Source organism: Typopeltis vanoorti, chromosome 20 (genome assembly GCF_054136105.1).
Source record: "Typopeltis vanoorti isolate ZY-2024b chromosome 20, IOZ_Tvanoo_1.0, whole genome shotgun sequence".
In the NCBI taxonomy this organism is placed as follows: Eukaryota; Metazoa; Arthropoda; class Arachnida; order Uropygi; family Thelyphonidae; genus Typopeltis; species Typopeltis vanoorti.
In genome coordinates this window covers 28,116,638-28,133,366 of record NC_143568.1, presented here as the reverse complement: position 1 = coordinate 28,133,366, position 16,729 = coordinate 28,116,638, and the positions used below count along the sequence as shown (strand labels likewise).

General features: G+C 35.1%; 1 protein-coding gene across 2 annotated transcripts in view; it reads right to left on the bottom strand.

Annotated features, from left to right (window-relative positions):
• LOC150095301 (putative ATP-dependent RNA helicase DHX34) overlaps positions 1–16,729 on the bottom strand; it is a 152,755-nt gene that overhangs the window by 59,698 nt on the left and 76,328 nt on the right. For both annotated transcript variants that reach the window (XR_016550042.1, XM_090409988.1), the window contains exons 10-11: positions 13,816–14,061; positions 2,356–2,502 (exon numbers count right to left, since the gene is read on the bottom strand). Coding sequence is in view for 1 of the 2 variants with exons in the window: in XM_090409988.1 (XP_090266114.1) it covers positions 2,356–2,502; positions 13,816–14,061 (393 nt within the window). In the remaining variant the exon portion in view is untranslated. The remainder of the gene's footprint in view (positions 1–2,355; positions 2,503–13,815; positions 14,062–16,729) is intronic.

The following is a 16,729-nucleotide window of genomic DNA, read 5'->3' as shown; positions in this document are numbered from 1 at the left end:
GGATTTATGTAAGATGAATTTTTGAAGCAGGTGACAATATTAACTGTGTGACAATGTTTGTAATCTGTAGCAACAATTTTCTTTGGTACTGGTATTATTACACTTTGTTTGAAGTTTTTCTCTCCCACAGTTTCCCCTTTTCTATAACTTTCTTTAATAAGTTCAAACTCATATTTTATCATATCACCTGCTTCATTTATTAATTCTGCTCTTATACCATCTCTTGACCTGGTGCTTTTCCATTGTTTAGATGGCAACATGCACTTACAAATTCTTCTTTTCTCTTAAGAATATCAAGTTCATCTTCACTTGAAATATCTTTCTGGCAATTACATTCACAAGTAAATCCTGTCTATTGTATACTTCCTCCAAATTCTGTTTGAATCTGTCAAGATCTTATCATTTCGATCTTTCATCATAGTGCTTCTAATTTTTCCACAATATTGCATTTCCTTTATTTAGCTGCAGGCAATGTCTGTTTTTCTTTCTTTCATGAAATTTTCAATCTCCTGGCATCTTTTATGCAATCACTTCTTCCTTCAGTTTTCTGGACTCTAAAGTAATTCTCCTCTTTATTCTTATCATCTCGCTTGTTTTTAACTTTTATTTTGCTCATCAATAAGATCATTTCATTTGTTATCAAAGGTTTACTAGGTTTTTTTCTCAGTAGAACCTTTTGTGAGACCATACATACAAATAAGTTTCATTGCTCAATTTTCTATTGTGAAATGTGCCCATATCACCTGAAATTGCCTACCAAGTTTATCTTTATGTTTAGTTACCCCTTTCTTTACCTGATCACTACATTATTATTTAGAAGAATTTTACCTGTTTTAGTCTCCTTTGAGACTAAAACAGGTAAAAAAAAAATAATAAAAAAGTGTACATTTTTTTATTCAGAAAATGCATAAGAAAATGCATTTAAAAATATTGAAGTGCAGTAATTTATGCATTACAATTTTTCTCTTAAAAAAATTGCTTCTCTAGAGTTTACCATACCTGTACCTGTGTACCATTTTGTTGTAAAATAAAGTCAAGTTTGATATAACTTTCTTTATAAAATTTAGAAATATGAATAGTGAAATCATCGATAAATTAAACATTTAATCACTTAATTAAATAAAATTTAATTAATTAAGGGATTTAATATTTAATTAGGATGATGGATAAAAGATTGAGACCAAACAGGACATTAGCTCAGAGCTATCAAGTTATATATGGATGTGGTAGGTAAATTGAGATACCTACAAAACAAGATGAGAAGTAGCATGCAGCAGGATTCTGTTTCCCAACTATCTGTTTTAACTAACACATAAATGATTTTGAATAGAATGAAAGGCAATATTTAGTTTGTTTGAAGATGATGCAATGCTTTCACATGTTAATCAAAATAATGGTGATAAAAGAAGAATGCCTCAACAGGATGTGAATAGGCTGGATTTTGTGCACTTAAGTGAAATAGCTAATTTCAAACTGCAAGATTTTTATATCTCAGAATGTTTTCTACTCTATTGCTGTGACTATACTGCAAGAGGCTAAGAAGGATGACTCTAGGTTGATAATGAGCAAGGAATGGAATGGTAGTTCAAGAAGGACACTGCAAAGATGAATGCACAGGATTAATGCAATAATGAACTGGATGCTGACTAGTGGAGACAAGAAAATTACTGTCCCTGTGTGATCATATCACCTCTGGACATTAGGAAGAGATCTTCCCTACATTAGTGCATGCACTAATATGCTGGTCAGTTAAGTGACCAAAGAGCTACCAATAATTTAGCATAAAATCCATAAACATTTATTGCATAAGTAGGCACAACTTATAAGCCAGTTTTGGAAAAAATACTCCAGTCAATACATTTCTGCAATTTGTCCCTGACTTCTATGCATAAATTTGGTTTCTGGAGTGATGAGGAGATTAAAAAGAATCCAGAGACAAGAATGATGTCAATGAAAGTAATCAGAAAGAATATAACATGAGAATTTTGGGAAACAATTTGTACAACAGAGACATATAAACGTGAAAGAAATTGCACAATAAAAAGGATGATATATTATTCATAAAAACAGAAAAAGAAGAGGGATGGGAGGAAGAACATAATGCTCTTCTTGGAAGCCATATAAAGGAGTGCCGAGCAAAGGCATAAAATTTAAACCTTTTTACAAAATAGAGAGTTTGAGTGAAGTGCATTTCTAGAGATGCAATAAGTAGAAAATGACATTACACAGGCATGGCAAAATTTCTAGTAGAATTCCCATAAGTCCTATAACTTAATGGAGGTAGTTTTAATAACCTTTATTCTATCAAACAGAACTTCTTATGTCTCTCTTCAATTTTATATTAAAAAAAATTACCTTTGTATGAAAGAGTTGCTCTGAGTCTAGTTTATATGAATTATGCTCATCTGCCAAAGCCAACTGAGGGTACAGGCCAATACAAACAATGAGTTTTAGAAGAGTGACATCTTTATGGGAATAAACTTGACTAAGATTTGATATTGCCTGCAAACAAGCAAAAGAGAAAGCATTCACATTCATTCCAATTAAAAATCTATCTGCTAACAAAACTATAATACAATGAAATTACAATATTCATTTACATTGAAGACATAAAAATCAGTATTTATATTTACTTAGTTTTTTAAACAACCATGAAAGAGCACTAATAAATATCAGGATCTCCAGAGTGGTGGTGAAGATTTTGGAAAAGTTGGTAAGGGCTCTCGAACACAGAAATAAGTTGACAGAAGATCTATACCCTGCAATAAACAACATGGTTTACTAAGGGAAGGCCATGTTTGAGCAACTTACTCACATTTGATAATAATGTTACTGCTGAGTTGGACAAGGGGAATAGATACACCATGATGCTTTTAAAATTTGCTAAGGCTTCTGCCAGTATTATTATTATTATGGGCAGACTCCAAGGAGTCCTTAGGCTCATCGAGGGAGGCCCTAAACATCATGCCCATCACAACAATTCGACATTCACACAGTATCTATCATACTTTGCCTTGAACTCATTTACTGTCATAGCATCCACAGACTCTGGCAGCTTATTCCACTCATTCACCACTCTAAAAGTAAAAAACCCAGCTCTAACACCCTTACTAACCACGCTCTTGCCCAGCTTACATGGATACCCCTAGTCCTCCCACCACCAGTCTTGTTCTCAAAAATATCCTCTGAATTAATCCTATAGAAACCCTTCAGCAATTTGAATGTCTCAATCATACTCCCCTTTTCTGCCTATCAACCAATTTCTACAACCCACAAATCTTCAACCTGTTTTCATAAGGTTCATTCCATAGACCTACTATCATCTTGATCACTCGCCTCTGGATCCTCTCAACCTCCTCCCCATCAAACCATTCCTGTATTTTTCCCTTGACTACTTTCTCCAAGATTTTACGACTCCTGTTATGCTAATCGGTTGGTAATTTGCAACAGTAGTCTTGGATCCTCCTTTATGCAGTGCAACTATTTTCCCCTCTTTTCATCCCTTCGGGACTAAACCAGACCTGAGAGTCAGATTACACAATATGGTCAAGGGTACTGACAATTCTTTAGCTGATTCACGTAAGACCCTGTGCTGGTATACCATCCAATCCCACAGATGTATTGACATTGAGGTTCTGTAATAGACTATTCACCTCCACTTCATTCACCACAATTCCCATATAAACTAATGGTTCCTTCATTCCTTCAATGTCACTGCCTGGATGATATACTCTTGCAAAGTGCTCACTCAGTAATTCCACTATATCAACTGATTCAGTGAACTCCCTACCATCGCATTCCTTAAAATAATTCTGTTGTGTACAGTTTTTCTTTCACTTGCAGCATATTGAAAGAAATGTTTGGGATTCTCTTTAGCTTGCATGACTAATTTCCTTTAATTATCCACTTTTGCTTTTCTTACCACACTCATTACCCTTCTGGCATGTGCTTTATACCGTTCATGTGCCTGCAGGTCACCTTTCTCTCCTTAAATTCCTTCCACAGTTGTTTCTTTTTTTTTTGCAACTCAAGTTTAATGGTGTTATTCATCCATTTAACCCCTACTTGATTTACTATTCGGAATCTAGGTATACAGTCAGCCATAACCTCCTGCAAATGCTCTTTGACCACTTCCCATGCCCTATCAACATCCAGCCCTTGCAGTTTTGCATGCCATGGCACTGAACCAAGCAATCTCCTAAGCTTGTCATGCTTGTCAGCACGGTAATTCACATGTACCCTGTCTTAATTGAAAATTTCACACATTTAGTCACCTCCCAGGTCAAGATCCTATGATCACTCTCACCAATAGGTGACAACATGGTCATATTCATTACAGTCAAATTCTCAGATGCTATTACTAGGTCAAGCACTTTCGAACCCCTAGTATTTTCCATTACATGCTGTCTCAGATAGTTATCCCTTAGTAACTGAATCAAATCCAGTTCCTTCCTCACATGTGTCCTCTCCTCCTTCCAATCAATGTTACCATAGTTGAAATCCCCCATAATAATTACCCTCCTTCCACTCATTTCATCAATTTGTCTATGAATACTATCTCCACTATCTATTCCATCACCTGGTCTATAGCAGCACCCAACTGTACATTTTGTTTCGTTAGTCTCAATCTCGCACCAAATAGCCTCAAATGAGCTTTTTTCACTATCCTGCAATACAACTTCTATTCTCCATGTCTGCAGTTCATCAGCTATCATCAATAACACTCCTCCCCCCCATTTTATTTCTCTCTGTCCTTCCTGAACACACTATACCCTACACATTCTATCACACTAACTATATCATCTTCTGTCAGCCATGTTTCACTAATGCCAATAACCTGTGGCCAGGAAGAGCCAACCAAGGCCAAAAATTCTTCCTTCTTGTTCATAATACTCCTGGCATTAGTATACATGAAATGCAGAGGGGTCCATTTGTCCCACCCCTATCTCGATGCATTATACTGACTATCCCATTCTGATTTCTTGTCCTTCGTACTGGCTTGGGCACATTATATACATTCTTACACTCATGCCTCACTGATGTCTGTATATCCACTTCCTCCCCTCCTTAATAGTTCTAGTTTCCCTGATTTTGCACATCCACTCTCACTTCACTCAGCAACACTTTTTCCAGTCTTCGTACACCAAATCCATTCAAATGTAAGTCATCCATCTTGTACAAATCCTTTTGCCCATCAAACTCACTCCACATGTCTACAAACTGCACACCACACCGTCTGCATAACCTGCGCATAAAGTCATTTGCGATTATGGCCCTCCTAAACTCTTCTCTGTCATACTGCGGCAACAGACTCGCTATCCTAACTCTGTCACTCTTTTCTTTCGCTACCTCTAATAATTCCTTTAAGTCCTCTCTCATATCAAAATTATCTCCTTTCAAATCATTCATTCCCGCTACGACTATCATTTCTTTCAACCTCTGCTTCTGCGCTCTAATATTCTCACTTACATCCTTAATTTTCGCACCTGGTAAGTATGATTTAGTCAAACTTTCATCTATCACACCTCTTATTAACGAGTCACTGTACAACACTCTTTCCTTCATTTCTGAAACACTCCCAGTCATATGCTTATTTTTCCTTTCATACACTTGCTTATTTCCGTTAGCCGAGGCACTCAGGAAAGTTTTGCAGTTGCTCCAACTGCTGCTTCGCCCTATGTATTACTCCACGCAACCGTGCAATCTCACTCATTACAGTTAATTTCTCATTGTTTTCATCATTCAAACCATTTTCTCTCTCTGTATAATTACTTTCCCTCTCTCTTTCGTCACTGCTCTCATTGCTATCTTGTACAACATCGCAATTTACTATCAAACCACTATTTTCTCTTGCATTCTGGCTTTCTACAACAACTATCTCACGACCTGACACACAATTCAATTTCTCACTTTCCTTACACTTTAGGCACAGTCTCCCACCACTATCATTATCTATCCAAACTCCCGCCTCTTTCGACCAAGGCAACTCATCTCTTTGCTTCTTCGTCTGTTTGCTTACTTGGGAAATGGAGTAAAACCAAGTTTAAAAATAGCTTGGTATCTTTAACATTTATTATACCCAAGGTAAAATACTTTCTACATTTATATCTCCTCCAGAGATTTTTATTTAATAAGATTAAAACACCTTATGGTAACTTGTTCTGGTAAAATACTTATAAGCTCTGTATTACTAAAATCTTGGTATTTCTAGCCTGACTCCCACTGATGAGACCTCAACAAAGGTCGAAACCGGTCTGGGTAGTGGACCCTTGCCTCTAATACAAAGCATCATACATCTCCTCCATGAGATGTGCTTTGCATTAAGGGTAAATATTAAGATTAGTGATCAGAGCTTATTCTACTTTTACCATGAGTTGCCTTGGTCTTGCACTACGTGCAGGATCAGCTAGACTTGCAACACTTGCAGGCATAAACTTGGCTTGTTTGTCTGTTTGCTTACTTGGGAAATGGAGTAAAACCAAGTTTAAAAATAGCTTGGTATCTTTAACAAAACCTCTTTGATTATTTATCTCTGCAGCTTGATTTTCTATAGTCTTAATACCCAAACATTGAGGTCATCATTTATAGACTTCAATGTTCACAACTTAACTAGCTCCACTTCTGTAATTCCATTGATCAAGCTGAAAGAAATAGATATTTGCTCTTAGCAATGACTGAATACAAGTTACCCATCTACCTACCACAATACCAGAAATTCCTCATCATCCTGTTAACATCCTAGACCTTTTATTAGTCAGTTCTCTTTCCAAAGATACTACAGATATTGGGTCTCCTCTTGGTAACGCAGATCATAGACATGAAAAGACCCACAGGAAGATACCAAACATGACAGATGGTTGTGGTAATGAAAGACTTACGGCAACTGGACAAATACCTGGCTCTTCCCCCTAGATGAAACAGTAAGCAACCAAATTGATTATGTAATGATAAATAGTAGGCACAAGACATGAATAAAAAATGTCCACACATATAGAGAAGCTGATGCAGATACTGATCATTACCTGGTAATTGCACATTACAGGCTAAAAGGTTCTGTCAAATGGAGAAATGTTAACAGAAACAGAAATAATGCTCAATATAATATAAAAAAATGAGGATGTAAATATATAAGACAATACGTAGAAAAGATAAAGCAGGAAATACAATATTGAAATCCTAAACCTGAGAGAAACAAAAAATAAATGGACACAAATCAAAAATATTATTACCTAATGTGCAGAAGAATCTTTAATGGTTAAATAGTGTATGTAAAGACGCTATATAAAAAAAAAAAAGTAATAAGATGAGATTAAAATGTTATATGACCCATCATTAGAAAATACTGGTGAATGGGTACTATAGCAATTATATTTTTTCTGGGAAAGTATGTGCTACCAACTGTAAGCCCTCTGGAGGATGCAAAATTAATAGCTCTAATCCAATTATCATTAGTAATGCATTGCAGACTATATGTGCCAATTGTTGGTATATATTTTCTTTCTTTTCCTATTTTAGTCTTAAAATCAAACATAACTAATTTTATACAATGACCAAGTAAAGAATTATATATCGTTTCTAGTTCCTAATAAAATTTATCTTTAACATCATCATCTGTATCTTTTGTTGGTGCATAAATATTGATAACTGCAACACCAAACAGATGAACAGAAACAGATATAACAGTATCAATCTACTGGTGTGAAAGTTTTAGCGCATGGCAAGATGCTATTGTGCACCATAAAACCAACACCATTTTCATGTCTGTCATTATATGGTCCACTGTAGAATATTGTTCTATTATTTGTCTGTAGGTTTCCATGATCTGGCCATGTGGTTTCTTGTACAGCTAAGATCTGAATATTGTAATTTTCTATTGCATCAATAATACATTGAAGAGATCCAGGTTTAAACGAAGTTTTTATATTCCATGTTCCATATCAAAATCCATCCATTAGTCCGTTTCAGTCAATTGTCATTGTGAATAGTCCTGTTGATTGTAAACCTAGTGCTGATTTCATCTGTGTATTTTTAGTGCTGATTCCTGTGCTTTTTTTACATTAGATGGATAGTCAGCCTATCGTAATGACCACAAACCTGGATGACCAAGATGTCTCTCTTAGTCTGGATCAGATGTGGATCAGTTAGTGGTATTAAAGACTACATGGAATATCAGCAGTGGTGATAAAGAAATGTGGAAAAGAATTATCAATGCCCACAACCTGACTGGTTATTTAACTTGAATCTCACAAGCATTACTCTTAATGAGTGAAAGGAAAACAATTCCATTATACAAGGGTGAAGCTGAGATTGATGCATCCAATTACAAACCAATTCAGTATCTCTGACATGATCATTAAGATATTGGAGAAGCTTGTATCCAGAGATGAGATCTGAATCTTTATAGAGTAAAGTATGGATTTGTTAAAGTATATCTTGCTTCAGCAACCTGTTTCCATTTTATAAGATAGTGGCAGCAGAGGTGGATAAGGGGAAAGCACATATTATAATGCTACTTAAACTTTGCCAAGGCATTTGACAGGATTCTACATGACAGGTTTTTAAACAAATTTAAAGGGATGGATATGCAAAATATGACTGTAACATAAATAAGAGGAAAATCTGTATGCAGAATACCACATGGTTCTGTGTGCTTGGACTACTGCTGTCTAACTTGTATATTAACAATACTAGGCAACATCCAATTATTTGTTGATGATGCTAAGTTGGGGAGGGTGAGAAGACATATCTGATACAGAATCCAGAGTCTTTGAACAGACAGGTTCTGTGGAAAATGATAACAAGCATCAAGTCAATGCTGCTAAGTGGAAGGTTTTTGAACTTAAGTCACTGCAAATATAGTATTATATTATACTATATTATAGATGATATTATATATTATATTTTTGCTACAAATAGCAAATTGATATTAAACAGAAGAAACAAAAGTGATATCAAACAAGGGTTAAAGTTTAGGATTTCGATACTGAAGAGAACTGTAGGAATGCGGAAGTTATTCTCCAAATATACAAAGTATTGATAAGCTCATCTGGTGTAACATATTCAGATATAACTGACTGGATTCTGTAGAGACAGTCAAAAATATTCGGCATTGTGTAATTTTGAATATCAGGACAAACAAGAGTGTATAGGCTCAGTTTTAAAAATAGATGAAAAGAGATACGATAGAAATATACAGGTTAGTAAGGAAGATTTTGAACCTTCATGGCAAGTGGAGAGAGAACTTGGAGGTCATCCTCATTCCTAGAAGCTGGGTATGTTAGGCATATTAGGTAATAGTTAGGATGCAAGTAAGGTCCAGGTTTTTCTCATGGCATGCACAAAACAGACTACCATAGGGTGCTCTATTAATAAAACTGCATCTGCTAAATATGTTCAAGGGCAGATACACATACATTTAGTGATTTCTAGAAGGGATCCCTCCCTTGATGATTCCTTGGAATCCTCTAGAAAAGTCCATGTAATGATAAAGATATAATGATGAAAAAGTGACAAGTTGTAGTTAACCCAGTGTAATAGGTGAATACTTAACACGAGAATCAAATTTAATCAATCTTGTTTTTAACAAAGTGATGATGACCAGAAGATAAATGATAAAATATATATACAAAAAGCCAACAAGTTTCACTAGCCACTGTCTAGCATTTTCAAGGCTGAACTGGTGTTTTTTTTTTTAAATGTAACTCAATGCATTTGTTTTCACACCAGTTCAGCCTTGAAAATGCTAGACAGTGGCTAGTGAAACTTGTTGGCTCTTTGTATATATATTTTATCATTTATCTTCTGGTCTTATAATAAAAAAAGTTATTTATTGTAATACATCAGACCAAATATGTACAAGTTAAGTTCACAAATGAAACATAAAGTTCGGTGCTTTGAGAAGAACAAATGCAAAAAAGCTAAGTTACTAAACCACCTTATTTTTCTGAAGAGATGTAGAGATTTCGCTATCATCCTGAAGTTCTTAGTAGTAAAAGGGCATATCCAATCTACAGCAGCAAAAAGAATATAACTTCGTTAGCGCTATTAAGAGAAAGGATACAACATACCAGGTATGAGCTTAACATTATTGACGCAAAGTGTAGAGATCAATTTGATGACATATCGAACAGTTTAGACTACACGACGTGGAATGATATAGATCAAGTATTACATCGTAGCTACGAAAAAACTTTCACAACGAGTAAAATTAGACAAATTAAGAAATTCGAATTTCTATATAAGAAAAAATTCCAGTCGCATCACAGTCTGCCTAACAACAAAGTGATTTTTAACTTTTCAGATCACAAGCTTTCTAATCACGAATCAGAAATCCTAAAAAAGGGTTTCAACTTTGCCATCTCCCCTAATTTTATCCCTAAAATGGATTTCATATGTGGGATAGAAAAAAGTATTTTTCCTCTTCCGGAGGCTACAGCAAATGCGATCAGGTTCAAGAGTACGATTATTCTTGCTTCAGCAAAACCACCAATACCTAATATCACTCCTTATGATAAGAGAGCTCTCCGCAACTTACGTAACAACAAAGACATTATAATAACAAAAGCCGATAAAGGAAATTCAACGGTCATTCTCAACTCCAAAGATTATTTCGACAAGATTAATTTGTTACTAGCAGACATTTCCACTTACCAAGTCTTAGATAAAAATCCCATCATGAGTAATCATCTGAAGACTAACGCTCTTATCCGCAATATGACCGGCTGGTCGGATGAACTTAAAAAACAACTTAAATCATTACATCCTATCACTCCACGCCTTTATGGAGCTCCCAAGATTCATAAAGAAAACGTTCCTCTTCGTCCAATAGTTGATGGAAGATCATCACCTACATACCTACTAGCAAAGCATCTGGCAAAATTAATGAAAGGAACAATTAGACACACAGAGACCTACATTAAAAACTCTCAACATTTTGTAGAAAAAATCAAGAGTATTAAAATATCAGAAACGGACATTATGGCTAGTCTGGATGTAGTGTCCTTATTCACTAATGTACCGATCGTAGAGGTAGTTAACATTCTGCAAGATCTTTTCCCTCAAGACATCACGCAACTGTTTCATCATTGCCTGAATTCAAATTTCTTCAAATTCAACAACACTGTATACAAACAATTGGAAGGACTAGCCAGGGGTAGCCCTCTGTCACCACCATGTGCAGACCTTTTTATGGAAAAACTTGAAAAGGATATTCTTTCCACCATTGTACCAAAACCATCAATTTGGTGGAGATATGTCGATGACGTGTTCATCATCTGGAAAGACACCATGGAAAACCTTCTCGTATTTCTGAACAAAATCAACTCACTACACAATAAAATCAAATTCACTATAGAACTAGAGAAGAACAAAGAACTTCCTTTTCTTGACATCCTAGTAAAAAAAGAAGATAACAATTTCCAACTGTCCATTTACAGGAAACCCACAGATACTGGTAGATATCTACATTATTCGTCCAACCATCATAGATCACAAAAACACAGCATCATTCACATGCTTCGTAATAGAGCCTTAAGGTCGATTTCGAAAGAAACACAGATACAGAGAGAACTGTCACTAATATCTAACACTCTATCGCTTAATGGATACCCTTCTAACATTTTAAACAAATGGCTATTTAAAGATAACCACCAACAATGTGTTACAGTACCCCAATATGTGTCCACAGCTGTCATTCCATATACAGGGTGTTCGGGATAAATTTGACATATTTATAATTAATTATATTTTTCCGTAAGTTACATGTATTAACACACACTTCTCTTCATTTAAAAGTTTGGACCCTTCTTCATTCATATACAAGATGTCAGAAAGGATGGATAGCTGGAACCCACCTGAATCATGGAAGAGAATAACTTGTATCATGATGATTCGTGCCCGCCATCAAAATAAGGATATTACGACTGCTGCCCAATGCTCCCCGAATACAGTAAAAACAATCAGGCATGAACTAGAGACTTGCAATGGTGACTACGAGGATGTAGCAAGAAGAAAGATCCCTAGCAGACGATCTGATTGCGTTCGTACAGCAGAATTCCTCGCAAATCTGCAGGAACAGGTGTTGAAGAACCCTGGCATTGGAATTCGGGCTTTGTTCGTGGAGTTGCTAACTGTAGTCAAGCCCTGGATAACAAGGGTAGCCAATGGTAGGCCGTATGTATGGCAGCAGGATTCGGCCCCTTGCCACACCTCTGGGAAAAGTCAAAAATGGTTGTCTGAAAATTTCTACGACTTCACCAGTCCAAATGTTTGGCCTCCAAACTCCCCAGACCTTAACCCCATGGATTATTTTGTATGGGGCGCAGTTGAAAAAGACACCAATCGCACTTCCAGTAATACAAAAGCCCAGTTAATGGATAAAATTAAAACAGTTTTTGCGGCCCTTCCCAGGGAGACTGTAGCATCAGCTTGTTCGAGGTTCCGAAGCAGAATTGAAGCTGTGATCGATGCTAATGGTGGTTATTTTGAGTAAATCTTGTTGATAGTATTGTAATTAACTCTGCCTGTAATGTTTTTTTGTCAATTCATTAAATTTAATAGATACAAAGAAGATTTTCTTTTTCCTTACGAAACTGTCAAATTTATCCCGAACACCCTGTATTAATTCAGTTTCCACAAAATTGGCAAGAATGTTAAAAGCTCATAACATCAGAGTGGTTTTTAAACCAACTACCATGATCAGACAAATCTTAGGATCACCTAAAGATGAGGTACCTTTCTTCAAATGTCCTGGAGTATATGAAATTCCATGCACGTGTGGCCTTTCTTACATTGGTCAGACTTCGAAAAGTTTTGAAATAAGACAGAAGGAACATGTGGGAGATGTCAATCAAAATAGAATCATCACATCTGGTTTAGCACATCATTTCTCAACATCAAATCATGTTATAGATTGGAAAAACAGTTCTATGCCTTACATCGAGAATGACTACAGATACAGAACTTTAAAAGAAGCAGCTGTGGTATTACGCACAGGCAATAATTTAAATAGAAATCAGGGCATTGTTCTTAAAGACATATGGAAAAATCTCATCATCTCTCTCAGTTCAACAGAATTACAATATGCAAACAACTATAAAACACGTGGTCATGTACCGGTATCTGACTGAAGCTTTCGAACAAATGCACGCCTTCCAACAGATTAATCAAATGTAACGGCCTAACAGTTACTAAAGTGTATGTTTTTTTTTTAAATGTAACTCAATGCATTTGTTTTCACACCAGTTCAGCCTTGAAAATGCTAGACAGTGGCTAGTGAAATTTGTTGGCTCTTTGTATATATATTTTATCATTTATCTTCTGGTCTTTTAATAAAAAAAGTTATTTATTGTAATACATCAGACCAAATATGTACAAAGTGATGATGAGTTTTAATACAATTTAAAATACTGCTTGATCAAGCAACATACATAAAATTCTGTTGTACTTTTTTCTCTCTCTCTTAATCCAGTATACATGCGCAAATAATTATAACAGTACACATGGGTAATTCTGAACAGGAAGTTTCTGGGTTAATCGATTTAACTTTATTATTGAATATTTATGCCGGCAAAGGTTGGTCGATTGGTAGAGCCTCTGCTACTAATGGCTCAGTTAAGTAAGTTTGAGCGCGATTAGTAATTGGAAGGAGACCAATCGTTCGATTCTGTTGGCATACTCTCCCTCGATGAGTCTTTGGACTCCCTGGAGGTGTCAAATAATAATAATATTAACATTTGCCACTTAAATAAATTAAAATTACTAACTCATATTAAATTACTAACTACTAAGTACAATATCCAATAAAAGTCTACCCACCATAACTTGGGCCTTGTCATGGGCAATTCTAAAATCGATATCATGGATATCATTTCCATCCTTTTCATCCTTGCTCTCTTCATTAATAATTCCTTCTATATCTGTTTCTAATCTGAGTCTCTTCACTTGTTTGGGAGTACGATAAAATTCACGTTTCATATTTCTCAGCTGTTTCAGCTCTCCATATCTTCGAACACGTTCATTACTAGTTGAGCCTTGTGAATTAGAATATAACATTCTGGCATCCTATACATAAAATTATAAAAATAAAATACATTTAGACTTATTTATTTAATAAAAACTTTCCAGAAACTAAATGATAGAAGTCCCAACATTTATACATACATTTACCACTTCAAGTAAATGAAAGTGTACAGTAGTAGCACGGGGGAGGGGGGGGGACTTTTTGAAGAACATGTATATTAAAAGATCAATACAACAAAAAGAAATTTTGGTGAATTTTGTCAGTATATAGAATGTTTGCTAAGTTGATACACTGATAGATAATATAAGAAAAAGTTCATTTAAAGAAGAAGGCTACTTCCCTCTCTATCCATCAGGAAAATCGAGGGTATGTATATGCTACTAGTATATTTTTTGATATACCAGTAGCATATTCACTTATGTATCTGAGTGCATATGTTAATATGGTATACAAGTGAAAATTTTTTAAAACAGTTATATTGCATCAAAAAATCAGGAAAGCGAGAGCTCTATGGTTATCATATAGTTTAAGCTAAATTTTTAGTCACTACAATTTTTAAAATGGCAGTCAAAATATGCCAGAAAAATCAATAAAACAAAAAAAGTAACTCCAGTATTAAGACATTACTTTACTGTTACAGAATCCTTAGAAATGATGTACCATGTTCCCTAATAAATACTGTATTGCTAAGTATATTAGATCATGTGTTTCCTTTTACTAACCTATATAAAAGAATTTTTGGAAGACAAATGATTTCATATTCACTATCACTACTGACTCATACACTAGAAGAATATGAGTGGGAAGATAAAAGCCATATACTAGAATTTACAATCAATTAAATTTATAATACTTTGTTCCTCCTCCATCTCCTCTTCTGTCCTCAAGATGGAGTTGAATCCCTCATGGATAAGAGTATTTCACCTTCTCTGTTCAAAACAACAAGTTCTTTTATATGCTCACAGCTCTGAAGCCTAATTATTCTTGTAAGGGCTCTAGGCCATATCAATTTTGGTCTTCCCCCTGGGTCTTGTACCCTCTACAATGTCCTCAAACACCAGGGAAGGATGTCTAACTGGTATACCATTCACACAATGTGGCCAAACAAATGGAGTTGATGATTTTTAATTATGTTAAAAATTGCTGAATTAGGAATATTCAAATCTTGAAGCATTTTTGCATTAGTCTTATATTCTGTTCAATGAGTCCTATTTATTTTCCTGAAACATTCCATTTCAAAAGCCAACAATTTCCTTTCTGCTTCTTTTTTAAGGCCAAAGTTTCTGCCCTGTAGAAGGCTGTTGGTAGTAGTATTATGTTTTCATATAATTTTATTTAGAATTTATTATTTTGTTTTTTTTTCCAAATTTTATTAATTTCAATAAGGAAATGCCATGAGTAGGCATATTTAAATAAATTATAATACCGGAATAAACTCAAGTAAAATATTATTTTATTAGCATAATTTTCACCTAAGTATCAAAGGCATCTTCAGCACATGCAAAAAAATCTAATCGAACAATAACTGACAATTCGAAAAGGCACTACCTAAGTAGCTAATGTAAGATAACTAAAAATGCTCACTGAATTTCCTAACTTATTAAAAAAAATTATACAATTAAATAACAAAGTTAGGAAAGATAGCCGATTTAAAAAGTACAGGAATCTTGTATAGCGCGGTTTTGAACAACGCGGGTTTTGGTCTAACGCGGTTTTTATTATTATACTTATCATTGTTAACACTGAGTGGCTACTCCCGGGCGCCGCAAGTGACAGTCGAGAGCCATGTTTATGCAGTAGTTATTAGATTGGCTCTCACGTAGACACGTTCTTTCCCCGCAGCATTTTATTATTTACGTTAATATTAGTATTTAATATTTTTTTATTAATTAAGTATGAGTGAAAAGAGACAAAACAAAGAAGACACTGTTGGAGTAACAAAAAAAACGCAAGTGGTTGACATTAGAGAAGAAAATTGAAATTACAAAATGTCACGAGAATGGTGCTTCGTTTGCTAAAATAGCATGTGAGAATTCAATGAATGAATATTCTGCACGAACAATTATTCAGAGCAAAGAAAAGATTAAACAACATGGAATGAGCACCGCTTCTTATATGTCAAAAGTGATCACGAGAACTCGATCTTCTACAATGGAAAATATGGAACACCTAATGATCTGGATTGAAGATTTTAATCACAAAAAGATTCCTTTGAGTCAAATGATAATCCAGGCAAAAGCAACAAGTCTATATGACAAAATAAAAGAAAATGAAAGCGAAAATGAAGGAGGCACAACCAGCGAAACTTTTATAGCAAGTCGCAGGTGGTTCTACAATTTCAAAAAGCGTATGGGACTCCATAACTTAAGAAACCAAGATGAAAGTGCAAGTGTTGACACTAAAACTGCAGAATTATTTCCCAATGAATTGAAGGAGCTTATTGAGAAGGAAGGCTACACAGATGATCAAATTTTTAAAGCTGACGAAACTGGCTTGTCCTGGAAAAGAATGCCATCGCGCACATTTCTAGCAGAGAAGGAAAAAACACAAGCTGGGTATAAAGTGTCAAAAGACCGATTGACACTTTTACTAGGAGGTAATACATCAGGTGATTTAAACTTGAAGCCACTGTTAGTGTGCAGAGCAGAAAACCCAAGAGCTCTTAAGCGCTTTACAAAGAACAATTTACCTGTTCATTGGTGTTCGAAT